General features: G+C 47.0%; 1 protein-coding gene across 1 annotated transcript in view; it reads left to right on the plus strand.

Annotated features, from left to right (window-relative positions):
* LOC144938129 (receptor tyrosine-protein kinase erbB-4-like) overlaps positions 1-26,327 on the plus strand; it is a 99,939-nt gene that overhangs the window by 43,661 nt on the left and 29,951 nt on the right. Inside the window, exons 5-15 of the mRNA XM_078865841.1 lie at positions 348-413; positions 1,822-1,940; positions 3,751-3,892; positions 5,716-5,835; positions 6,931-7,057; positions 8,700-8,773; positions 9,209-9,299; positions 11,850-12,043; positions 14,245-14,377; positions 16,593-16,683; positions 25,498-25,655. Of these exons, the coding sequence (XP_078721967.1) occupies positions 348-413; positions 1,822-1,940; positions 3,751-3,892; positions 5,716-5,835; positions 6,931-7,057; positions 8,700-8,773; positions 9,209-9,299; positions 11,850-12,043; positions 14,245-14,377; positions 16,593-16,683; positions 25,498-25,655 (1,315 nt within the window). The remainder of the gene's footprint in view (positions 1-347; positions 414-1,821; positions 1,941-3,750; positions 3,893-5,715; positions 5,836-6,930; positions 7,058-8,699; positions 8,774-9,208; positions 9,300-11,849; positions 12,044-14,244; positions 14,378-16,592; positions 16,684-25,497; positions 25,656-26,327) is intronic.

Genomic DNA, 26,327 nt, shown 5'->3' on the forward strand with positions numbered 1-26,327 from the left:
ACGCCACCCTAAAAATAGCACCTATGATCTATTTTTCGGGCAATTGCAATGGCCTTCTTCATAACATGTGACTCACGCGCTATTAAGAAGGGACATTGCCCAAAACGTTGGCTGTTAAATTCCCTTTTTGAAGGCCACGCATTTTGTTATTGACGAGCGTCTTGAGTTATGTTCGTTGTTTGTGCTTGTGCACCGCTGCCAACGCAGTCTTGGAGGAGTTCTTGGGACGAGCGTACGTGCTGTCCAGAGATGCATGCAAATTATGAATACGTATACAATAATTCGTTGTTAAATGCGTAAGGCAACGTCCCTGCTGTGAGTGACTGCGTGAAAACCGATGTCTGCAGGCCAGCCGTGCCACCCTTCGTGCAAGAACTTCTGCTGGGGATCGGGACCACAGTACTGTCAAACGTGTAAGTGACGCGTCCGCGTCGTGCATCACCACTCCACCGGCTCGCCACGCGTCGCGGCCGCCCCTAGAACGGCCACGCATCTCCAACTCAACTCGGTGCTGAGCATTTGGGCACAGCATTAAATGAAACTGATTTTTTTTATTTTATCAGGTTAAGCCCACTGAGCGATGTAGTCGCTGTTTTTCAGAAGTAGCCTGGCTATTACAAATGATAGCTTATTGAAGTGGCTAATTGTCGTTTGGACATTTATAGCAACCCAAATACTCTAAGCGCATGTTTCTAAATGTGGAGGGAACATGCAAATTCCAAATATACAGCAGCAGGCGTCAGGGTTGGGATCGAACTCACGACCTCCTGTATACCAGGCAAGGTAGTTAACATCTCGCCATGGAGTGGCTCCCTTTCAGAAGTGACCTGGCCACAAATGATAGCTCAACAAAGCGGCTTATAACGTCGAAATTTATAGCATCCAAATAATCTAAACGCACATTTATAAATGTGGAGGGAAAAGCCAGAGGACCTTATGAAAAACCCACGCGACCACGGAGAGACACGCAAACTCCAAATATACAGCAGGCGTCAGGGTCGGGATCGAGCTCACCGATGCACATCGCACATTCAGAATGTGACTAGGCAGCGCTGCGACAGAGTGCTGCACTAACAGTGACAATACATATATACGTTTTTGTCATCACCATCATTGAGATTGCTAACAGCCACGTATCATCATATTTACAAATACCTCCGATAATCGCAGGGCCAGTTAATGCACACATTGCGTTCCACAGACTCATTTCGAAACGCCGTCAAATTAAATTTGGTTAAATGGACAAGGGGGGTACAATTAAGCTGCGTTCGTCAGAGCGTTAACCGGCTGTTGTGGTGGTGGTGGAGAGCTGGCGGAGCGGTTGGTGTGCTGGTGACCTGGAGTTGGTGGTGGTGTGAGTGACATCGAAACCGGTGTCGGGCACCGCTTCACCGGTCCGCGCTGACCGGCTCGGTGAAGTATAGTTTCATAAACCCCGTCACTGAAACGGCTTGGGGAGGCTTTTATCCATCAGTGTACTGACAAAGGTTTGTACATTATTATTTAAATTGCCATTATATTAGTTAACATCTCGCTTGACTTAATAACCATCCTGAATAACGGATTAAATGTGATTTATTCCTTCTCCACAAAAGGTGTCAGTAGGCGGGACTGCGCGTAATACAAATATAAAATATAATACGAATATAAAATCCCACGATGACTATCTAAGTGGTGTGCATAAGCGTTTGCGGTAAGCAGTGCAATGTTCTAGAATTAGCGCGCTTTTGAGAAACTGGATCTGCGCCCCTGTAGATACATTTCTTCTGCTCACGCTGCTGTCATGATTGTCCCGCTCCCGTAACCCCATCGGGGTCACAGTCACGAGCACCATCTGCGCCAAGCAGTGCGACGGGCGCTGCTACGGCCTCGACCCAAACCAGTGCTGCCACAAGCACTGCGCCAGCGGCTGCACTGGCCCCCGCGAGACCGACTGCTTCGTAAGCCCCCCCCCTCCCCATCCCATCGCACTCTCTCGCTCGCTCACTCACTCCAGGGGAAACCCTGCACTGCTTGGGAATTTCCTCCCATCGTCCTCCCTTTCCCCAGCAAGCTCTTGGAGGAGCCGCGCCTCAATTCAAGACAACGTGTTGTGTGGGCTCTTTTTCCCGTCACGATTTATGGACGGTTCCGTTTGTTGCAGGCCGCTTGATGGGGTTTGGGGCCTTTAGGACTGCACTAGGAAAATGCACAAAATCGAAGAATTAAGATCCATGGGGAAATCCCACTCATGGTCTACACACGTAGAGATTAAAGGCAACCTTAGTTGGAACTCAGACTCGGTGATTATTATTTCAGGTCCTCCCCCACTGCCCGGTTGTAAGGTTATAAGTTAATACATTTGTGGAAAAAAACTTTTCCCCAGTACGTTATATTGGTTGGCAATATATTGTAGTGAGCATAAATATTATTTTTTTGGGTTAGATCGCATAAATATGAATGTGGCGTATTAACGACACGTTTATACTTAGGCGATCTAGCCAAAAAGCTTTAATGATGCATAATAATATTGGTCGCGAAAGCCTACTACGTATTCAACCATTGTCATGCAGTCGACATGTACATCGCAATCAACCACCATTTAATTGGTGAACTACACAAGTTCCTTCAATCGACTTTTTAACAAAAGCACCCCCCACTTTACGTGGCCGTTTTCATGGGTGACAGAGTGAAGCTCTTTAGCATCGAGCCACGGCCCACGTCGACGACACGTTGATGCCTGCGCCATTAAACGCATTCAGCGCTCCTTTGATTAGAGCAAACGTGAAAACCCGACGCCGTGCCGCTGTCCATATTTAACTGGAGTTGTTTTGTCCGCAATGGAAAAGTGCGATCGGGGAAAAAGAGGAAAAATGCATCTCAAACGGCGAATTGGCTTCCACGCAGCGCCTCGCGAGTGACGACACCGGATTAGCATCCGCAGCCGGAGATAAACACGCGCCTGCTCCTGCAAACTGAGCCGGTGTTTGCCCGAGTGTATCATTTGACCTGGGAGGGTGGCCTCTCCATCAACTTTGAAACCAGGGCTCTGTCCCCCGCGCTCCCACCCTGAAAGCACTGCCTCCCTGCCTCCTCTGAAAGGGCTCCAGACAAAGCGTTGTTCCGGTCAACCGTTACAAAGTTCTCAGTGCTCAGTGAAAAGAAAATGCTGTCCGTGTTTTTAGTGCTTTAGAATTCCCGCAGCCCATCGTTAATTAGCAGCCAGACTGTAGATATCCGGAGCCCGTGCGGCCTGCAGTGCGATAGCTCTGTACGTTAAGCACTCCCCCCTCCTTAACCTCCTTCCGTTCCCCCCGTAAAGCCTCGCCTCTTCTCCATTGCCCATTCTTTTCCTCTTCCCTCCCCTCCGCTCCTTCCCGTCCCTCCCATACCCTTTCGTGATCCCCTAAGTACCCCTCTAACGCTGTCACTCATTCCTCCATACCACGGTAGCACGCCCTTGCCGACTCCCATCATTCCATGTTGTGTCACCGTTCCGTAAGCTATGTCATCAAGCGCCTCGAGTGAAGGCGCTCTCCAGGAATATAAATATCAGTTCGATAATCCCCCACTCTCGCTCCCCCCCCCCCGGCAATCTCACGTTGCGTGCAGGCACAGCGGCGGACGATGTGACGGCATAGAGTGTGCTCCCCCCTCAACGTTTCACCTTCCGTCGCCGCTGAGTGAGACACCTGCGGGTGTGCGCGGGCTTGCCTGATACGCCACGGGGCTTCTAACACCTCCGTGCCCGCCGTGTCCGTTCGCGCGCAGGCGTGCAGAATATTCAACGACAGCGGCGCCTGCGTGGATCACTGCCCGGCTCCGGTCTTCTACAACCCGTCCACCTTCCAGCTGGAGTCCAACCCCAACGTCAAGTACAGCTACGGAGCATCCTGCGTCAAGGAGTGCCCCAGTACGTGCCCCCCCGCCCCCCCTCCTGCCTACCGCCGGCCGCTTGTTGGAGCCGATGCATTGTCTCTGACGGGCCACTCGTCAAAGGGGCAATTACTCAGAGAGGCGGAATTTTCAAGTGTCACGCAAAGGCGAATTGTGGAGGGGGGTTATTATCGGGGATTCCAGAAAGCAACTTTTCTCGTCATAGGGCGGCTGATGTAGATGCAGAGCAATGACGACAACTTCACATTCAGGTGGTCAAGCCGGGCAACTGTGTCAGGAGCAGCAGAGTGCATTGCTTGTGCGTTTCATCGTTATATGTTGTTACGGTCTGTTCTGGATGCATGTAGGGCATCTGAGACGTGGGGGAATCAGTGCATCAATATTATGGTCTAGTATTGGTGTTAATGAAACACCGATCTAGGCTCTGTCAAGGCCCCCAGGCCTATAAGGAAAGTCGCCGTACCCTAGACTGGGTGGGTCGTGTGGGGGAAGGCGGAAAGATGGTTGCCGAGCCGGTCCACCGACCGAGGGGAAGACCTAAGGGCAGATGGTGGGACACAGCCAGGGCAGATCTTGGAGGTCACTGTGTGGTAGCAGCTGTGGCATCAGGCAGAGGTGTAGATTAAAACAAACGGTGCTCTTCACACATTTTCGGAGGGGGGGTCACTTTCGCCGATACGACATCGTCAGTGTGAGGGCCGCCACACATTTAAAACCATTGTCGGTTTGATAGCAGCACGATGATGATGGTGGGGGGGAGGGTGTTTCCCACATTTTGTGTCTTGTCGGGGGGCCACACAAAAGGCCACCAGGGATGGCCAGTGGCCCGCGGGCCTTGCAATGAAGAACACTGGGTACAAGTGCTGTTTTCGAGGTGCGGTGGTGACATTGACGGCTATGGCCACGGTCTTGAAACGCAACATGGAGGTTTAAAGCTGTTGAGGGATGCACACAAATGCGATTGATTTCTTCAGCACTAAAAGACAATTTTGAGTTTTAGAATTGAGAAAATATTTTGTTAAATAACATTCGCGTTTAAATGCAATTATAACCGGATTCCACGATATATATATTTCTAATTTACATTGCATGTTCAATAATACACCCACTCGAGTTATATATATATATATGTGTACAATCTAATGGGATTTGTGAAAGAAACAATTCACTTAGCTACTATTAACAGAACAGTTAAAGATACATTTATATGTATGTGTGTTAAAATGAAACTGGTTTAATATGGAAATGTACTTCCTGCAAAGTATACAATAATGCAATTTGCATAGGCATGTGATCTAGGGGTGGGCAAATTGCTTTCATAATCATGCACGTGAGCCGAGTATTCTGCAGCAAAGGAGCATACTGTATGTGTCCACAGTAGGGCCCTCTGTGCACACTGCCTGAGCAGTATCGACACATCTGTACACTTATGTACGCACGAGTACACTTATGTACACATCTGTACCCTTATGCGCTGCATGTACAGGGAATATGGGTATAAAAATACATATTTAGCACTTTCCTCAATACACTGTTGGATGAAGGCATTCGCACGCTTTGTTTGACCATACTTTACCACGCTGCTCGCAGCAGATTGGTGAGAGGTGGGCGAGGAAGCGGGGGTGGAGAGGGGTGGTGGGACCGGTTCAGGTATCGCACGCCACTGGTGTAAGCCATGACCACAAATGTATGCATGTTGGAGTGGGATCGGCGGATGGCTGTGGGGGCTGTTAGTTGGGGCAATGAAGGATGTGCAATCGTTGGATCGATTGGTCGAACCCGGTGTGGATGGGGAAGTTCGTTGACGGACGTTGGTTGTTGTTGTTGATTTCCCCGTAGGGAATTTTGTCGTCAACTACAACTCCTGCGTGCGCTCGTGCCCCGTCAACAAGACCGAGGTGGAAGATGGCAGCGGAGTGAAGCACTGCAAACCCTGCCCGGACAACCTCTGTCCCAAAGGTCACACACCCATGAGCGAGCGTCGCAACGCAGCGGATTATTGGGGACCTGCTGGGCTACCTCTCGCCACAGTCATTTAGTAGCCCGGCAGGCACTTTATATATTATGATGATGCTTGTTTACTTCGGAAAGCCTCATGACAAACATTTTTTTTTCACGAGGGTCCTGCCAAGTTTTTTGCAGCCGTTGCCAGATGATTGCTTGTGTTTGTTGCAATAGAGTCATCGGCAGGGTTAATTAATTCGGCAATATTTGGAAGGTGTCGCTGGCATACGATGGCCTACTCTCGCGAACGACATCTCCACCATGAAGCGGACGGTGTCGCCGTATCTAATATGGATATGCGCACCGCAGTTATAACCGGGATGGCCGATTTAGTTGCCACTGGTTTCGACCCGTGAACCCTTCCGAACCGAGCGGCAAACGGGCTATCGCTCGTCCTCGTCACCCTTGGTTACCCGAGAATTGCAGCGTTTCTCTCGGATGTTGTCATCGTGAGTAGAAACTGTGAAGAGAAATTGGAATCACACTTGCGAGCACGTTTGCCAAAGCCACTGGAGGCATATTTAGTATTTTGAGAGTTTACGGCAATAGTTTGCATTTGTTTTCTGACTGAGTGCTGGCGTCATTGTAGATGCATAATCATTTGTGACATGAAGACCCTTTTTCTTAGAGCATGAACTGCTTTATCCCGTAAAAATAAACCTTTAAGTTGTTTATTGGCTACACTGAGTGGCATTAACGATGTATGTGAACTTCTGTGTAATATCATAACATAAAGTATCAAAATCTTTGTTTTAATACTTCTGCATTACAATTGCCCTTTCTATTTTATTGAACATGAAGCAAATTATCCAAACTAGGCATATTCAGGCAATATTTAATGATATATTATACACATATTTACAATTTTTTTAAAGGCTGGTCAAGAAATAAGGGGTCAGATTGTAAATGGTCAGTTACACAAATACAAATTTGTATTCATAATTTCTAACCATATGTTTCCTTGTAACTTGCGGGTATTTCTGCGTGGAGTTCTGTTGAAAGTCAAGCTTGTTAATTCCACCCATGCATTGCACTTGTGTCTCTCTGCAGTTTGCGATGGCATTGGATCCGGAAATCTGAAAGGGGCACAAACGGTCGACTCTAAAAACATCCATTTCTTCTCGAACTGCACGACCATCAGTGGGAACCTGATCTTCCTGCGAAATGGATTCGATGGGTAACGGGCACCTCCTAAACGACTTCACATGTTTTCCCGCTCACCTGTACGCTCACCTCGAAGCAGTCCCATGGTGCATTGCGTATTCTGAACTCGTACGATTTCTAAGGGGCTCTAACTGCATTGAGGTGCAGGTGCGGGGAGCGGATCATGGGACTGTCACCTGGCTGGGCTGTGGAGATCTCCCTTGGTCCAGGTCGCAGCGTCTCTCTGCTCAAATATGCGCCGGATGGTATGCTCGTCACTGTTGGCTAGCCCTGAGCTAGCCAGTGGTGCAATTCCACATTCTAATGGTCAAGTGCAGTCCCTCCATTCGGCAGTCAGTGTTGGCATCCGAAATTACGGTACTCGAGAGAGGATAATGATGTGCGTTGACGCCACCCCCCCGCCCCCGTCTGGGAGTTGAACTTGCTGCTTCATAGCTGAGTTGACCACTCCACAACCGCTACCTTGCCAGGTTTGCTCTGCCAGTGTGAGAGTCCGATTGCTCGCAGCTCTAAAGTCGCAAGGATGTCCCAACATACACGACCCTGTTACTTCCCAACAAAATATTGGGTGCGAATTTATAAAAAAATTAAACTAATTCACCATCTTCTTGGTTCTTTCGGTAAAGTCACGTAGAAGGGAAATAATAAAATAATAAAAATAAAACATAATATAGACGCTGTCTTTCCGACAGACCTTTTCTTCACCTGAGGACGGCTGCTTGCGTTGTGGCCGAAACGTCGTGAGAATTATTTAATTATGTTGTATTTTTATTATTTTATTATTTCCCTTCTACGTGACTTTACCGAAAGAACCAAGAAGATGAATCCCTGCAGTCACGAAAGAAGCTTTACATCGAAATCTAATTCACCATCTTCATTAGTAGCACCGTCTTATAATATAAATATATAAATATACATGATAGGCTAACTGTGTAGCCAGTGGCCTAAATGGTGCAATTATGGTTTCAGTAATTGCCGCTTTCACAATGGTATTCACGTCACGCCACGATGTTGCCAAAGCCTACGGCAGTTGAATGTGATCTGTCTGTAATAAATGTTCTTTTGGGGTTAGATTTCATTCATATAAATGCGTCGTCAAACCTGCCACCACCTGACACAGACAATTAGTAAGGTTTGTCACGTTAACAGAACACTGATTGTGTGTTGGAGAGTAAACCCAAAACTCTTTGGTTCTTTCGGTAAAGTCACATAGGTAGAAAAATAAAATAAATGTTATTTTTTATTTTATTTTTCTACCTACGTGACTTTACCGAAAGAACCAAAGAGTATGTAATCCTGCAGTCACGAAATCTTCAAATCAAGATTAAACCCAAAACGTTTACAATTCGAGTACGACGTGCGCTGGTGGCTGCAACCAGCTTCATGAGGCGATTATCCAGAATTGTGAAGAAAGTCCTCCTGCTTCGGTCTTGAAAAGAGGGGTAATGGTGATGTCATCACTGTGGACTTATCTACATCGAGCTTGTATAGAGTCGCAAGGGCAGCATGCTCTGGGAGGAGCCACACTCGGGTTCACGTTGTGCTCTCGCCGATCGCTGCTGAAGTCGCAAGGCCATTCAAGCTCATTCGCCGTGCAATGGCGCAATAGTTCACGTGATAACCTGGAATGAACGGGGGTTTGTCCTTTGTTTCAGCGACCGCTATTACAACATTCCTCCTCTGAACCCGGACACCCTCGATGTATTCCACAATGTGCAAGAGGTCACAGGTATGACCCGCTTCTCATTGTGGCATTATCGTAGTCTGCAGGATTTTGCCAATGACAGACGATGCTTCGACAGTGGTTAACTGTTGGCCCTGATGTGCACCTGTACACAATTACTATTTATAGACAGCACACTGGATATCATTGTGTCCTTGACAATGTGAATAATGTTCGGGGTATAATGCCTGGCATTGCATTAAATAGTATGTCTTGATGAAGTAAAAAAACACTTTTTAACACGGTTTTAAACTTGACTTTTGTCAGAATAAAATTCATTCTAATTAATGTGGTATATTCACCGTAAAGAAATGTGTCTTTCTTGGGTTCAACGGTAATCAAGTGAGTTCATGTAAGAGGAGTTGTCCAGCATGCGACCATCACTGATGAAGTGAACGCAAACTCATTGTTGCCTCGTGATCTCACTTGTCGGCTTTGAAGGGTTCCTCAACATTGAAGCCTGGCCAGAAAACAGGACAGACCTGAGCGTTTTGGAGAATCTGCGGACGGTGAGAGGCAGGGACACCAGAAGGTGAGACTGCTGGCCCACGTTAGAAGAACTTTAAGCCACGTGTGGTCATTCACTGGACTGGCCGTTTCATCTCAGTCATGCTGTATTCAGCCACCACACTGCAGCTCACTCACACACTCACCTGATCATACACACCCTCACCACACTGCAGGTCATAACAACATGCCCACTAACTTAACCGATCACTCACACACTCACAAGATCATACACTCACTAACGTATCTACGCACCTACTCACTCACATCCAAAGATAAAGAGAAATATTCCCCCGTATAGCCTTAATAGACTGTTGGGGCAAGTACTGTTAGCGAGCACCTATGAAGGCCTGAATGGTGCACATGGGGGTAGGTGGCCAGCACCACGACCAAACGCCTTTGTCTCCCCAGTGGCAATGTTTACACACCACACCAGGTACTCATTTGAGGCTGAGTTAACCCAGGGGAGGCCCAGGACCGGTTCAGATATTTGTCACCGAATATCTGAACCATTATATAGTACGTTGGCAGGTGTTGCCTTTTTTATTACAAGGAGCCCTCTACTTATGAATATTCGACTTGTGAACTTTCAGAGATACGAACAAACCTACGTCCAGTTGCCTGATTGGACTGAGAGTCGTAAGTTCAACCGCCGCGCAATAGACGGCGGTGGTTGTTCGGTGTCATTACCCAGCATTTCTGCCAGGGTCGCCATCATTGTCTGTTGTTGCGTTGTCATTGCGCGGGTTCACTACGACGTTCTTTGCTCTTTTCAAGAACAATATCAACCCCCATCATGTCTCAGAAGCGTAAGAGTGGTGAAAGTGTTGAGGTTGGCAAGAAGAAGAACCAGTGGCATCTACTTCTACATGAGATTATAACATTTTTAAAGGCACTCCCCGTATTTAGTGTACATGCCGTACAACATGTTTGGAATCGACGGGAGTAAAGTTGGACTTACGAACAAATCGACTTACGAACAGACCTGGAACCTAACTCGTTCGTAAGTAGAGGAGTCCCTGTATTTATATCAACTTTGTACTCTAATTCCATACACCGCGGACTTGGTCTTCATCTCTATCCACAGTTTGCTTGCTGCCCACGCTGCGTTTTACCATCTCACACCACGTTACTCAATTTGCACACACGAATTAAGTTTTGGTGTAGTTCCCATTATTTTGAGATGGAATTGAACTGTTGACCTGTGGACTGCAAGTCCAGCGTGTTAACCATCGCACACTGAGCTACATCTGGACTTAGTGAACCATCTAGAAAACAATTATGGCGTTTACATATATTGCTGGTCCGTAAGTCACTCTTGTCTATGCAAGGTCGCGCTTGCAAATGAGAATAATGCTTGTCTCTTGACTTTTCGCCTGGTCTAACAGTATGCACTTGAAGAATGCTTGGGATTTCGGTGAAGGATAAGGTTGGGGTTTGGTATAGAACAACATTGAGTATGTGACATTATTATTTCGGCATACTCAGGAAAAAGGAGGATACGTTGGATGAGTCACGTGTATGTGTGTGTGGGGTGGAGGAGGACACTGAGACAGGCACTTGCAGTGGGATCCAAAAGCCAAAGAGGAATATCCGGATAGCGGCGGTGAGAGGCCTGCCGTTGGCTCTGCCACAGGTCAGAGGTCGAGCAAAAGGGAAGGAAGCGTCGCCGGGGAGGGAGTCATTGTCAGCGAAACGTCGTACTACTCAAATTTTAAAATGCTGTTGATTCTCTCTTCAACACACCGGTGGGCTAGAGAAGTGAATTATTTTGTCCTTTGAAAAACGTGACACATTGTTTACTGATTGGCCGTGTCAGGTGGCGGAGGGTTACGACACATTTATAAATGACGCGATCTGACCCAAAAACCTATATTATGAATAATATTGGTCGCGAAAGCCTACGTGTTAAATTGGGGAGGGAGTGGTCGCATCAAAGGATTCACCTTGACCCCAGTACCCGCGGTCAAGACTTCTCCCCACTTCATATTCACGCTCCATTGGGACGGGCTTCATCGTTGACAAAAGCGGACACGATGCACTTTGGCCAGAAACGTTGCGCGAGGGTGAACGGCGCTCGGTTTCCCTCGGAGGAATGTGTCGCTGCGACTCGCCTGTCAGCGTCACTATTCTGGTTGTTACGCGTTACTGTACGTATGCGAAGAGGTTACAGGTAACTGCTACAGTGCGGCCAATTTTTTGTTTTGTTTCAACATTATTTGGGTCCAGTTTATATTCGACGAGTAATGTTTGGTAATTGTGTCACTTGTGTTAGGATTATTAATGTCATGATTATTTAATCGTAATGGATTTAAAAATATATATACACATTTATATCGGTATTTCATTGATTATGTCCTGGTAATGGCCCTTTGATGTGTACTTGCTGGACTTGCACTGTAGAATAAGTATGTACGTTGAAATTCTTTCGCACCACCGTACGTAGCCAACCATGCTACTCGCTCCCATGCCAACGTGTACGGCACACATTGGCATTTCACTGGCACGATTTGACCCAGAAAACGATTATTTATCGCAACTGTATTTTATATTTTAGTTGTTGTTTTTTTATCAGCGGCTATTCCTTCCTGGTGTCCAACCTGCCGCACATAACATCGCTGAGCTTCCAGTCTCTGGAGGAGATCAGCGAGGGCGGCATTTACATTCGACGGAACAGAAACCTCTGCTTCCACGACACGGTCAACTGGACCCGCCTGCTGAGGTCAAGTCGCCCGCGCCTGCTCTACGACCCCCCCCAAGACAACTGCAGTGAGTGCAGCCCCCGCAGCTGGAGGGTCACGGGGTCACGGTGGCCAGAGGCTGATCTAGAAACTTCCCAAGGAAGGGGGAAGGGGCAGTCCCAGCACTTTCTCATTGGGCTCTACAATTATAATACAAAACTTTCCATTCCACATCATTAGACCTCCCTTTCCAGTACCAAAACTGAAACCTTTTTACAAGGAATCATGTCTGCATTAACCACAATACTTGTGGTCAAAATGCAAACAAAACACACACTCTGATAATCTATGCATTGTCCTTGAAACTGATTGGTCCACACCAGAGACGGCTTTCTTTTGAGCCTCGTCTCATTCCATTCCATTCCTATTCTCATATTTTGGTACTGGCAAAGGTGGTGTAGCATTCCATTGATTTCCTGTGGTGAATATCAATAAAATACCAACTTTAGGGGTCTCAAGGCGGGGGGCTTTTCCCCCCATGCTCCCCCCCCCACTCCACCCTGAGGATCCACCACTGACCATGGTCAATGCTGTTGATGTAATCACATCTCGCCATTGTTTCCTTCTGTCAAAACCCATACATCCTCGGGACCAGTTTTGACATTTTAAGGCTCATCAGCAGAGTTTCATGAGCTTATAATCTGCATTTTTGGCAATCTGGTGGTTTGTGTACAATGTGGTGACCTGTTTTTCGGCCGCCTCCAGCGTTCTATTTGAAAGCAACAGCACAGCTGATAAAAGATGCCGTTCACCGATTGGTTATTTTCCTTCACGCATGCCGTGGTCTGCAGCGACCTCACCGAGTTATTGATTAAGCACCGCTCGCTTCGGGCGTTTTGCCGCATTGGACCATCTCCGTGAATTCCTCTCGTGCACCCGTCGCACGGAATGTCTGGCCAATGATGCCGTGAGGGAATGGGGAGCCTATAAACGTTCGAGGCAGAGTTGTAAACACGCTGGTTTCGGGTTTTTTGTGTAGTTGAAGCACAATACGGCAGTGTGTATGTAGTGAATGGTATATTACAAATTACACATTTAAGGATGGCCATGACAATGGTCGTGAATAACTACGGAATATTAGCGATGCCTTGGTAGATAAGTCGTGGTCAAATTGCATTTTTATTTATTTTATTTTATCCAGAAAAGCTTAATTGAATCTCAAGACTCCTTGCAAAGGGATGTTTGGCATATTCCATTTTTATTGGAATCAGAATATGTATTCATACTGGAGGAATCCGATGAGCTATAAGCTCTTTTCGATTTAAAGCTTTTGTGACTGCAGGGATTCATCTTCTTGGTTCTTTCGGTACTTCCCTTCTACGTGACTATAAGCTCTTGTTCACAGATGTCCAGTATGGGCGGGTAAGAACGCTACAACAACAAACGGTACCAAAACACGATTGTAGAGTGACAGCCAAAGTGACAGCCAAAGGAGACGAGGAAAATAAGACCAACCGTCGAGATGGAGCAGGGTGACATCAGTCCGCGTGCAGGTCGAGATGGGTCAGTTGCACCATAGTAAGAGGAAGGGGTGTTGATAGTGCACATGGCAGTGGGTAGACAGTGGGTAAAATAGTTCACGACGAGGCTCAGGGAAGTTCAATGTTGAGTACATTGCGTGAATCAGAGGCTTGAGCTACGGCCGAATTCCTTGGTTGATAGCCTGGACACGCCGTTCAAACGAGATGTTTCATCTCGAGGGATTTTTTTTTTGTTTTCGGTGAAATATTTTAATTAATGAAACACAAAGTGGTAGTGGAGAGAGGTTTGCATTGTTGTCTAATTGCGATGATTAATCATTCACATGACAGCAGTGAACGAGAAACCGGGGCCATTTTACAATTGCTGTCTTATTATTATTATTATCCATAATAGAGGTTTTTTTCTTCGGTTAGATCGCGTAAATATAAATGTGCCGCTAAACCCGCCACCACCCGACACAGCCAATTAGTATGGTTTGTCACGTAAATGAAATGTGTCGGTTAGATACAAGTTCAGCACACCGGTGTGTTGGAGTACCGTAACGTTTCGCTGGTAATTGCAACCAGCATCATCAGGTGACAGCCAGAATTGTGGAGAATTCCTCCTGTTTTGGCCTTAAATATGAAACATTTATAATTACGCGATCTAACCCCCCAAAAAACGAAACCTCTATGATGGATAAACCATTCTTGTTGTTATTTTGTACAAAGAGCAATGGACGCCACTGCTGTGCGTGTGACCGGCCAGGCAAAGAGGGCTACGTCTGCGACGCCCTGTGCTCGGCAGAGGGCTGCTGGGGCCCCGGGCCCATGCAGTGCCTCAGCTGCAAGTTCCACAAGCGTGGGAAGACGTGCGTTGAGTCCTGCAGCGTGCTCGACGGGTAAGGTCGCGAGGGGAGACTGGCCGGTTGGCTCAGTGGTGCGAGCGAGGGGCCTCGCGGTCGCAAGGCTGCGAGTTCAAATCCCGGTTGGTGGGTTGACTCAGCCCATCAACCCTCCAGCGATGATGAAAACGAGTGCCCTCTTTGTGGGCAAGTCGATAAACTAAACTACGGTCTGTTCTGCTAGAACGCGGTACCGTATTTGCCTTCCTGAAGAACACCGCATTATGGAAAAATCGCGTTATAATAAATCGTATAAAATATGTGAAATGCGTACGCAGGCTGAACAAAGACTGAGGCACGTGGGTAGCATCTAGAAGCATTCAGCAGCATCCCGTCTTGTGTGATGCTACGCCGAGGCAGCCGTACGACCGCTTATTCCTACTGGCACGATGTAGTTTTCTTCGCTCAATCACGTTGTATCCAATGTGCATCAGGGAACAATTTTTTTAAAAATAAAATAAAATAAATAGTTTTTAATAAAAAAAATTGTTCCCTGATACATTCGTCGCATTATATCCAATTCGTGTTATGAAAACACGAGTTATAGGAGAACACTGTATAAACAAAACTATTTTTATTTTACCAGGAACGTCCCATTGAGCTATGTGGCTCCTTTATAGAAGCGTACTGGGCACAAATGATAGCTCAACAAAGTTGTTCATCACGTGGAAATGTATCGCAGCCAAATACCATGAACGCACGTTGATTCCACCACCTCCTGTAAACCAGGCGAGGTAGTTAACATCTCGTCACCGCGGCGCCCCTCAAGTCAATGACACTTGCCCTTTGTATGGAGTCGCCCCCACCTTAGGGATGTGATATTTGCACCACTGGCTCAAGGCTGCAGACAGGGGATGAGCACTGAATCGGTCTATGGGAGCCACCAAGCCTTGCCTGTAGAGCGTTGGAAACGTATCTGTGCTCAACAACGATTCCTCAATTTGGCATCATACGTCTTCAATTTATCAGTACCCAACTAAGCCTTGATTAATAAAAAAATCAAGGATCCATCATAGAGGTTTGTTTGGGTTAGATCGCATAAATATATAAATGTGTCGCTGAAACCCGCCACCACCCAACACAGCCAACTAGTAAGGGTTGTCACGTAAACAGAACGTGCCAATTCGTCACTAGTACAGAGCCAAGTCACAACATTCACAGTCTGAGTACGACGTTTCGCCAGTAATTACAATTAGCTTCATCAGGCGACAGCCAGATTTGTGGAGAAGTTTTACTGTTTCGTTCCTTATATAGAGGCGTAGATGTGGTGACCACCCTTCTGCACTCTTGAACAATGATGGGGGGGGGGGGGGTTACTGGGGCATCGTACATTATGCGTGTGCATTATGCGAGTCCTTTGAACTTGTCCTTCCTGTCTATTGTGTTTATTAAAATAGCCCCACCAACGGTAATCCCTATTGAAGTACGCTGCCCCTAGTAGGCATGCATTTAAATAATGTATTACTTGATGATTCGCTTCCATGCAGCACTAAGACGGTAGCTATCTGAACGTTAAAGTTATTTTGATTTCTTTCAATTTCGATAGATTATCTAATTAGTCTTGGCCAGTGGTAGCTAGTTTTGCACAAAACTTCAACATTATCAAAATCAATTGAGGGCCCTTGTTGGCACGCGTGTTCTGCTACTGCTGACAGTTGCATGTGGGAGAATTTAATATTTCTCTGATGTTCTTTTATTCTCGTGCTGATCATTCTTTCAACCTATCTATGTGACTTTACCGAAAGACCCAAATAATATGAATTCCTGCAGTCACGAAAGCTTTAAGCCACATTTGAGTTCTTGTTCATGGAGCCGTGTAGGCCTACTTGGTTGCATCTGCATGTATGCCTGCATGTGGGGAGCGGTCGTGTAGCGGTTAGCACGCTGCACTACAAACCTGGCAACTCGGATTTGTTTCCCACTCGCGGCCAACACCAGTGACGATCATCTGAACCGGTCCTGGGCCTCCCCTAGGTGGACTCAGCCTCAAATAAGTACCTGGCACGGTGTGTAAAACATGGGCACTGGGAAGACAAAGGTGGCCAGTCGTGGTCTGGCCACCCACCCTATTGTGTGCCGTGCCGGCCTTCACGGGTGTTCACGAACAGCACTTGTGCCAACAATTTGTTAAGGGCTATGCAGGGGGAGATCTTTGTCATTGTCTTGTCTTTGTGTGTGCGTGTTGATGCGTCTCTCCCGTGTGACGCTGCAGGGACGAGCGTGAGTTTGTGAGTGGCGCTCTGTGCATCGCGTGCCACACCGAATGCATGCTCATCAACGGCAGCCTCACCTGCCACGGCCCGGTAAGCCGCCACGCACCAAAACCTCTCCTCCTTGCAGGGCCTCTATTTTCACACGGTGCAGGATGGCAGAGTGCTCGGAGGAACTACACATATATGACTCGGTGTGGAGAATAAGCAGAAACCTATTTGCTGTACCCCTGACAGGGATCTTGAGGCCTCTTCCACAGTCCAGTGTCTCTCACACACACGCGACTGTGACCCAGGTCACTCTTGCAATTGAGACGATCCTGGTCTCTTGAGTTCTCAACCTGAAACTAAACAACACAATATCAGTGTGAACCATGACCCTCGCCTACAAGACACCATCATTATGAGGGGCAGGGCCGGATTAAGGTTCTTGTAAGGCCCTAGGCACTTCTGTTTCGTAGACCTTCAGTGATAACTCTGTACGGTTCCTACCGCTGCCCCATGTTACTACTGCCGCTGTCACTCGCTAAAGCTGATGAAAAAAAACCTGTCTCCGATCAACCAAAGGATAACAACGCATTGTTTTCCCTCTCACTACTCTCTATTGAGAATGAGATTTTTGCGATAAACACCATTTGAAGATGTTCTTGGTAATTTTGGAATGAAAACATCTCGACAAGTTAATCTCCGGTGTTAATTTATCTCACCTTTTTGAAAAAAAGAAAACGATTCACGTGGCTCTGCCTCTTTATATCTACACTGTGGCTATCCTTGCTATGCAAAATATATTTATTCAAGAAGATATCTCAGTTACTTGTTTTAATATACGAACAAAGAATAAAGCATGGCCGTATTTCTTTCATAAACCCTTTAGTTTTGCTTGGGCCCTAGGCACAATGCCTACTGTGCCAACCACCGTGCCTACTGTGCCTATTGGGTAATACGGCCCTGATGAGGGGCCATTGCATGCGTGATGGGATCATTGTTGACTTTTCATATTTGGAACTCAGTTGTATTGATGCTGGAAGGGAGATGACGAGATCTTCCCATTGTGAGCAGTAAAGCACTCCACCGACGGTGCCACTCAATCTGATTTTAAATAACCAAGGAAAACTTTATTGGAGCGATTGACATTTGCCCTTGAGAGCAGCCCCTCTGAGCCATGCGTTATTAGCCCCGGATAGTGGGTTATGTACTCACAACGATTTCCAGTTAATTTATTTCACAGTGAAACATTTACTAAATTAATTATTTTCATACATACGGCGGCAATTATTCTGCATGCCAGTTAGATTTTTATTGTTGAATTTGCCTATTAAGGCCGTTCGCAAAATGATTCGGTACTCTGGGGCTTTTAGCAGCCAGAAGTGTTCACTGCACGCGGTTTCTGTGGCTGCAGCAGCGAGGGGCCACCAGAGCGATTATTAAATCAAGAGGAATCAATTGGAATAAACACATCTGGGGAAATTGTTTCCTTTAAGGGAGATTGCGACCACAGTCTCTTGCTGTCCTCTTGCTAGAGTATCTCGCGTTCCCTTGCTCTGGAACACGAGATGGGACACCACGTTGCCTGGTCAAGCATGGGAAAGGTGAAATCCAGCATTCCCGCTGCAAGGCCCGGTCTAGGCATAGTATGTGTAGCATTGTTGACTTGCATAAAATGGTGCTCAGGTTATTGATGTGTGCGAGGCCGGGCTCACACCTAGGTTATCAGTTGCGCAACCCAAATTGCTCTTGAAATTGCGCAACTTAATAATTCATCATAATTTCAACTCGTAATGTGCCTGTACAGTGTTTGCTTACTCTGGAAGGGAGAGCGAAAACAACGCAGTGGCACGGGGAACCACAGACGAGCAGGAAGGCAGCCAGGCAGTGAGCCGGTGCCAATTCCCCCCTCCCCTCCCCCCAGGGTCTGAGGTCCTCTCTATATATTTAAATATGTTATTAGCCAATGAACGAATGTTTACCTGCGGGAGCAAACCGGAGCACCCAGAGAAAGCCCACACACGCGAGGGGGGCCAACACCATCCCATACAAGAGGGAACAGGTGGAGCCCTAGCTGTGCTTGCAGAGACATCCACGTCAGCGATTCAGTTGCACGCAACCCAATGGCATTCAGTTCACCCGCTTCGCTGTGGACCCGCCTGTAGGCCGTTTTTCCCATGTTGTCGTCCAAGACACTGCTCACACCTCGCACTTTGCCAGGGTTAAAGGCCAGGTGTGTCGCAGTAATTTCGGGGTCATAGGAAAGGAGAGAGCGTCACTGTTTAAAGCTGGGACAGACGAACCCTCCTCCTCCTCCATGACATCCAATGGCTGATCCAGACCTCACCTCACCACCCGCCCTCCCCTCTCTGTTGGTCCCAACGTAGTCCGTCAGCAGACGCCCGTCAGTTCCCAGCCCTATAAATGTCCACGTGATAAGCCACGTCGTTGTGCTATCATTTGTGGCCAGGTCGTTTCTGTAAAATAAGCGAATAGCTCAGTGGGCTTTACCTAGTAAAATAAACATGGCTATGTCGACACATTTGAGTGTTTTGCTTACCTTTCCTATACTTTACACATTCCTATGATGTTTTCGTCTTGTTTGTTGTAACTTTCTGACCCGCCCCGACTGAACATCTGTGAAAAAAGCTTTATAGCTCATCGGATTCCTCCAGGATAAATAATCTGATTCCGATTCTGATAAACTCTCTTGGTCAAGAATGCGCAGTCGGGCAAACGGTGTGTGCCGTGGAGATCGGGGGAGCCGGCAAGTCACTGCACCGTGGAGTGAACAAAGTTGAGAATCACCGTTCTCGAAAATGAAAGACGTGGCTTTGTGCGTGTAAGAGATCGCGCGCTGCCTGTGAGCCGTCTGTGGGGCTAAGAAAATTTTTTTGCATAGGGAACAAACTCGTATTTGCATAGGTTGGTCTTAATATTTCACATTTTTTTTAGAAAGGTGTTGGATAATAGGTTGCCTCAGGGAAGCAAACGCTCGACCGGTTTCGACAACAAGCTGATGAGACCCAGAATGTAAAAACTGTTCCAAAACATTGCGTGCCAGTTTTTTTTGGGCTGACGGTTCTCAGGTGAGGCGGCACTTGAGGAGATGGAAGCGTGGAATGTTGAAAATGAGAGCTGAAACGTTGCTTTAGAATAATCCCACCCTCGCCTTTTTTGACACTCAAAATTGGCAGTCAATCGCACCAGGTGTGGTACACATGCTATTTTTTTTAATCCAAACCACAGTGCCTTAATACACATGATGCAGCTGAGGGAGAATCTTTTTTCTGGCTTGGTTTATTCAATATAGGGCAGTAAATTCCATAAATTTAAGACGTTGGTTGTGAATCGATTACTGGTTGTGAATTTTGATTTAAAGCTTTCGTGACTGCAGGGATTCATATTCTTGGTTATTTCGGTAAAGTCACGTAGAAGGGAAATAATAAAATAATATGAATATAAAACAATAAAAATTCTCACGACGTTTCGACTGCAACACAAGCAATCATCATCAGGTGTGAAATACCTGGCCGAGCATCGCACCTTTTCCACCGTAGACCTAACCCGGACAAATTTCTCAGTCAGCCTATGTCTATCGAAACTGTGCAGTGTACTGTAAAATAAGTTAAACTCATTACCGGTAGCAGATCTCGGTACGAATCAATTCCTGACGCCCGAACACAGATGGCCAATTCCTGGACCTGTCTGGATAAAACCCGGGCAGGTGACAACCCTAGAACTGGCCTTAAGTGTATGGCTCGGGTTGAGAAGCAGAGCCCTAGGGGCCCAAGGGTCTGAGCTTCGCTAGGCCTCATCTGGTTGTCGTGGGGACGCGGCTTGAGTAGCAGAAGCGTGGCCACCACAGAGCCAGCGCAGTTCCCCACTGGCTGTGAAAGTGATCTATTTAGCAGTGGGTATACAGAGAACTGAAAATGGTGTTTTTTTTTTGCCCACCCCGATTGGTGTGTCAATTGTTGTGGGTGGCTTTAAGGGGGCTCAGAGTTTGTTGCCTGCTCGTTCCCTGGCCCAGCCGCTTGCAAGCAGTCGCTCGACTTCACTGTCCGTTCCACATGTGCCAGTCAATTGTGTCGGCCGCGGTATTAGGGGATTGAGCCCTTAAATGTGCGAGACTGGTTTTTCTTCATTTAGGTGCAACCGAGCTTATTTTAAAAGCATTTACGTCAGCCACGGCGGTGTAATTCATATATAAAAACACGAAGTTACAGTGCCAGACAGTCTCACATTAGATAGATTTATTTCTTTAAAGAAATATTTGACAGGTATTGTGTAAGTCTATGCACCTATGTCTGTTCTTACCACCTTCCAAGAAAGCCTGCTGCACTCACCCGCGTGGCTGAGTAGCGCACGAGACCTACATGGTGTGGGAAGTACCTGATCCAGAAGTGGATCGCCTGCTTCCTATTTGGAGTTTGCGCGTGTCTCTCTCCCCGTGGTGCTGTGGGTTTTTATCCAGGCCCTCCGGTTTTTCCCTCCACATTTAGAATCATCACCATGCGTTTCAAGTATTTGGCTACGATAAATTCCCACATAATGATAAACCACTTAATTGAGCAATCATTTGTGATAGCCAGGTCGTTTCTGGAAAAGAGCTGTATAGCTCAGTGGGCCTTACCTGGTGACATACAGTATTTTTTCTTGTCATCGTTTATTGACCTGTATATATTGTTACAGTCACGTGGTTAAAGTGCCTAAATGAGGGTGGGCTACTGCTCATCCATCGCTCGGATGTGCCGCTCTGCATGCGGTAGAGCATGCAACTCGCAATTGGAAGGTTGAAAAAAACCCGTTTGGGGGTTAACTCAGCCCATCATCTCTCTGAGGTTGGTAAAATGGTGACCACTTTGTGGAGGAATGTCAACAGTGGTTGTCCTTTGAATAGACTCGCCCCCGATATAGGAATGTGGAATTTCCGCCACTTGGCTCAGGCACGTGAAAAGGTGGTGAGCACCAATGCCTCATTGCAAATCTGAGCAGGAAATCACTTCTGGCTTTCATTGGTCATCGCTGTTCGAACGCACATCCACCGGTGGGCATTCCACATTCCTTCCCCAGGGTGGCCACGGTCGCTCCGATAGGCCACAAAATGCACGGAAAGAGAGAACAGAGGTGAAAGTTCAATCGTAATTTATTCATGGTCACTGCAATTGCGGCCCGTTCCGATCATAGGAATCCGTGCCCCCCCCCACCTCCACTCCGTCACGCACCGGGTTCCTGCGTTTTATTTTTGGCGATTTTTTTTCCCACTGTGCGCCATCCCATTTTCACTTCATGAAAGATCTGAAGACTTAAATCACAGCTGTGCTGCATTGGAAATCTTCCCCTCAATCACCCAAATAGTCTTGACTGTTTTGGGGGAATCGGTGGATTATTTGGTCGCGTTGGATAACGTTATTTGTGTATGAGCTTATGACAAATAGGAGGGATTTTAAGATGTATTTCTCAAACAATGTGTCGTCATTCACCCTGTGGGCTACCAGCCTCACGTGATGACCCCAAGCATCCATTTGTATCTCTCACACAGGAGTGCAACCCGTTGTATTACAGACGACAGGCCACAGAAGATGATGACAGAGTTACCTCTGAGTCTGGCCAGCATGGAAGGGTAGACCAAACACTTAAAAATGTGCCTGTTATATTTGGTCAAACATTAATTAACTCACCGAATGCGATGGCTGGAACTGCTTCTCTTTGGTGAGGCGTGTGATGTTAGCTGGTATTGATGATGTTGCTACTCGCAACTACTTTTCCAGGTTGCTCCTAGATTTATTGAATTTCGAGTCCCGCCTGCGGTTGCCTTGGCAGGGTCAGACCAAATGATTTCGTGGGCCTTGTACGGCCCGCGGGCCGGACGTGCCCCACCCCTTCTAGAGCTCTCTTCTATCGGAAACCCTTCTGCCCACAATGGCATCAGAAAGAAAATAGCATGACTGTAACATTGAGGTTTGTTTTTACACTGTTTCTTGGCGTAAGGGTGGCGTCGTGGTAGCATATGAGCCTCACAGCAGGAAAATTCCCGGGTTCGACTCCCCACTGGTGCCTTTTGTGTTTGTCCGTTCTACATCATGGGACCCCTTGTACGTTCTCCTCCTTCCTATGCATGGGTTTCTGCAGGGATTCTATGGTTTTGTCCCATAGTTAAAATGTACCTGGTACTAACTTGATTTGAAGCTTTCGTGACTGCAGGAATTACTCTTTGGTTCTTTCGGTAGTCAAGTAGAAAGAAAATAAATAAAGTAACAGAATACGACGATTTGATTGCAACACATGTAGTCGTCACCAGGTAGAACTAAATTTGAGAGAGAGACAAAACACAGACACGGAGACACACAGACAGACACACAAGCATGTGTGTCTCCGTGTCTGTGTTTTGTCTCTCTCTAAAATATAGTTCTACCTGATGACGATTGCTTGTGTTGCAATCGAAACGTCGTATTCTATTATTTTATTTATTTTGTTTCTACGTGACTTTACCGAAAGAACCAAAGAGTATTACCTGGTACTCTCGATACATTGCAATGTGCTGAAAATGTCCCCGCAAATTGCCCAACAGGGATTACGCGTAGCAGCAACATTGCCGCCCTTCTGCAAAAAATTGCCAGAATACAGTATTGAGACTGAGTGAGGCTTCTCTGGACAAACAAATGTCGTGGTAATAATAATAATTCTATAGCTGTATTGTATTCAGAGACCAGGGTAGCAGAGTGAGACAGGCTGATTTTCACGAGTGCCAAATGCACAGAGTAATAAAAAAAACACGGAATTCGTTTCAGAAGCCGAGGGGAAATATTTACCCATCCCAGACAAGCAGCTTTGACCATGGAGAAATATAGGACAAAGCTACATCGTACGGAACGGATTATTTGTTGATGTTGCTGCTGTTGCTTTGGTGCACAAGCACTATTAACAAAATAATATATCAGTACGTAAAAAAACAAGTGACATTTTGGACAATGGCCCTTTTTCCCAGCATGTCATTTTTTTATTTTGTTGTTGACCTGTAGCTACGATTGACTGCACGAGCGATCGTCACACGCTACGTATGCCGCATGCGCACGAGCTACTTAGTAACTCTACATGCACACAGCAATCGTGCGGAGGTTCAAGTTCGCAGAACGCAGTGGTCGACCACGACGCTTGAACCCGTACATTATTACATTTAAGGTCGATCAATAATGCTGACTCTTGCGCGAGGCTTGCGCGATGTCAAACTAAGGCGGCGGTAGACGTTTGCCTCAAAGTGAATGATGAGATCGCTCATTATGACACTGGGAGCAAATGGGTTCGGCATCGCATTAGTCACTGCACCCTGCACCACCAAAACATATAACTCGTATAATGTAACAAGTCACACGATTTATTCATGAGCAGATCAAAAAGCCTCAGTAAGGTGCAGTATCTCTTGCGGGGGGGGGCAGGGTTGGACATCACAGCTGTAATCATTAGCTATGCTCGCACTTGCGTAACACGCAGAGGTGGACACGGGTCGGGGCTGAGGGCGGTGTACGGCCATGTGGCTCAAGAGCGAGCGGCTCACCATCGGCAAGGTCCATTACGTGCGTATACTTTAACGGCCGATATGATGATTCGTATTTCGTGTTTTGGGACAGGTAGTGTGGGGATAATGCCGATTAAAGCTGTGCACTCTCCATCACCTGACACAACCAAACAAATGAAGTTGTCAAAAGCGAGGGAGATTCGACAATTTTGCTTGTTTTTTCAACATACCAGTTCGCTGACAAACAACAAGCAGGTGACGACTATATTTGTTTGGCTGTGTCGCGTGGTGGAGGGCGCATATATCTCATGGGCATTTTACTCGCACGACTGAAACCAAACAGCGAATCAATCAGAAGGTTCAAATCGTCGTTGGGGGTTGACTCAGCCCATCATCCCTCCGGGATTGATTAAATGAGTCACCACTTCGTGGGAAGTCAACAGTGATGATCCGATGGATATACTTAGGCCCGCCATAGGAATGGGGAATCTCTGCCACTGGCTCAGGGATGTGAATAGGAGATGATCACAAATGCCTGAATGCTCATTTAAGCAGGACATCTCTTTGATGTGACTATTGTACATGCTGTGTGGTAGTCACGTGACACGCATGTATGGCATGATGGAAGTCATGCCTTCCTGCCGTCTAACAGAACATCTTTTTGCGTTGTTAAATTTAGACGTGAACATTAAACAAGAGAACAACATCTCAGTTACCAAGGTAGTGTGAAAGTAAGGTCACGTGTAATTGCAATCCAAGGGCGATATACAATTAAACGTGTTTGTACAACTTTTTGATGTTGGAGGAGCTCACTTTGATAAAATGTATGAATACAAATTCTAACACTTATTGTAAATGTTTGCGTACAGACACAACAGTGTTTGATTGAACGATATAGCCGCAGCGCAGGACATACAGTCAGTGACGAGAGGTTTATTCTGAGTGTTTTTGTACATCGGGTGTCCTGTTTTATCCAGATGGTGTTGGCTTTGAAGATACAAAAACACATAGAGCATGTTTGAACACCCGAGCGCTAGATCATTCCAGTGCTTGGTCTCTGATGTTCTTGTTTGTTCTCACACCACGCCCCTTCTCTCTTCTCTTGAACACGTCGCTGTATTTTTCCTACTTGCCTTGTTAATGCCCCTTCCAATGCACACCACCCTACCGTTTACGGCATCGCATGGATGAATCCCTCCCATAAAACTCTTTTACCCCTCCCCCCATTATTGTCTTGCCTCCGTGTCATCTCTCCACACACTAAACGACCCCCCCCCCCCCGCTTTCCACCCTCGCCACCCCAAACTGCCCTCTCCTCGATTTACCCGAACCCCGATCCCGAATCCCGACCTCCTCCCAACCCCGCCGCCGCCACTTTCCCCCGCTCCGCCGAACCCTGGCAGGGCCCAGACAATTGCACGCGGTGCCGGCACTACAGGGAGGGCCCTCACTGCGTGGGATTTTGCCCGGAGGGAGTCCCAGGGGAGTCGGGCGAGCTCATCTACAAATACCCGGACGAGGACGGCGTCTGCCACCCGTGCCATTACAACTGCACGCAAGGGTGAGCAGTGGACGCGCGCTCGGACGGAGCCTCGGCGGTTCCTTGGCCGTCCACGTAGGACACTCACGCTCACGGCTCCAAATGTAGAGATACACGTTCCGTAGCCCAGTGCAGAATTACTTCATATCGCAGCGCTCTCATGCGCAGTCAACATTCAGGAAAGCAGGCTTTGTGAGAAATCGAGTTTCAGTCGGCTGATGAGGCGGATTCGCTTCGATCAGAACAATTGATCAGATTAAGAAGATAAAGTACCACACCGGCACAAGTAAACTGTCCTTTGCAGTATAACAAAAGGACAACTTCCAAACCAGATGGAACAACTTTGGATGTTATCAATGAACTGGGAACAGAAAGTTGATTAAAAATGACCAGGCGTAAAAAGTAAAGACCCATTAGCCTTCTGTCAAATTTACATCCGTGGAATAATGGGCAATCAATGAAGCCAGCAAGCTGTGTTTAGGGAATGTTTGCCACCATCGACCACACATGTAGCGGAAGAGCAACATTCATATCAAATACAATTCCACGTAGCCTTTGTAGACTATGAAGAGGCATTTCACTCAAAGGAAAGTGATGTATTAGTTCAAGTCCTTGCAACCAAGGTGTAGATGAGGATGAAGACGCTGGATCTTTAGAGAGAGATGTAGGCTGAGATAAATAGGAAGGTCTTAA

This window comes from Lampetra fluviatilis, chromosome 21, assembly GCF_964198595.1.
Source record: "Lampetra fluviatilis chromosome 21, kcLamFluv1.1, whole genome shotgun sequence".
NCBI lineage: Eukaryota > Metazoa > Chordata > Hyperoartia > Petromyzontiformes > Petromyzontidae > Lampetra > Lampetra fluviatilis.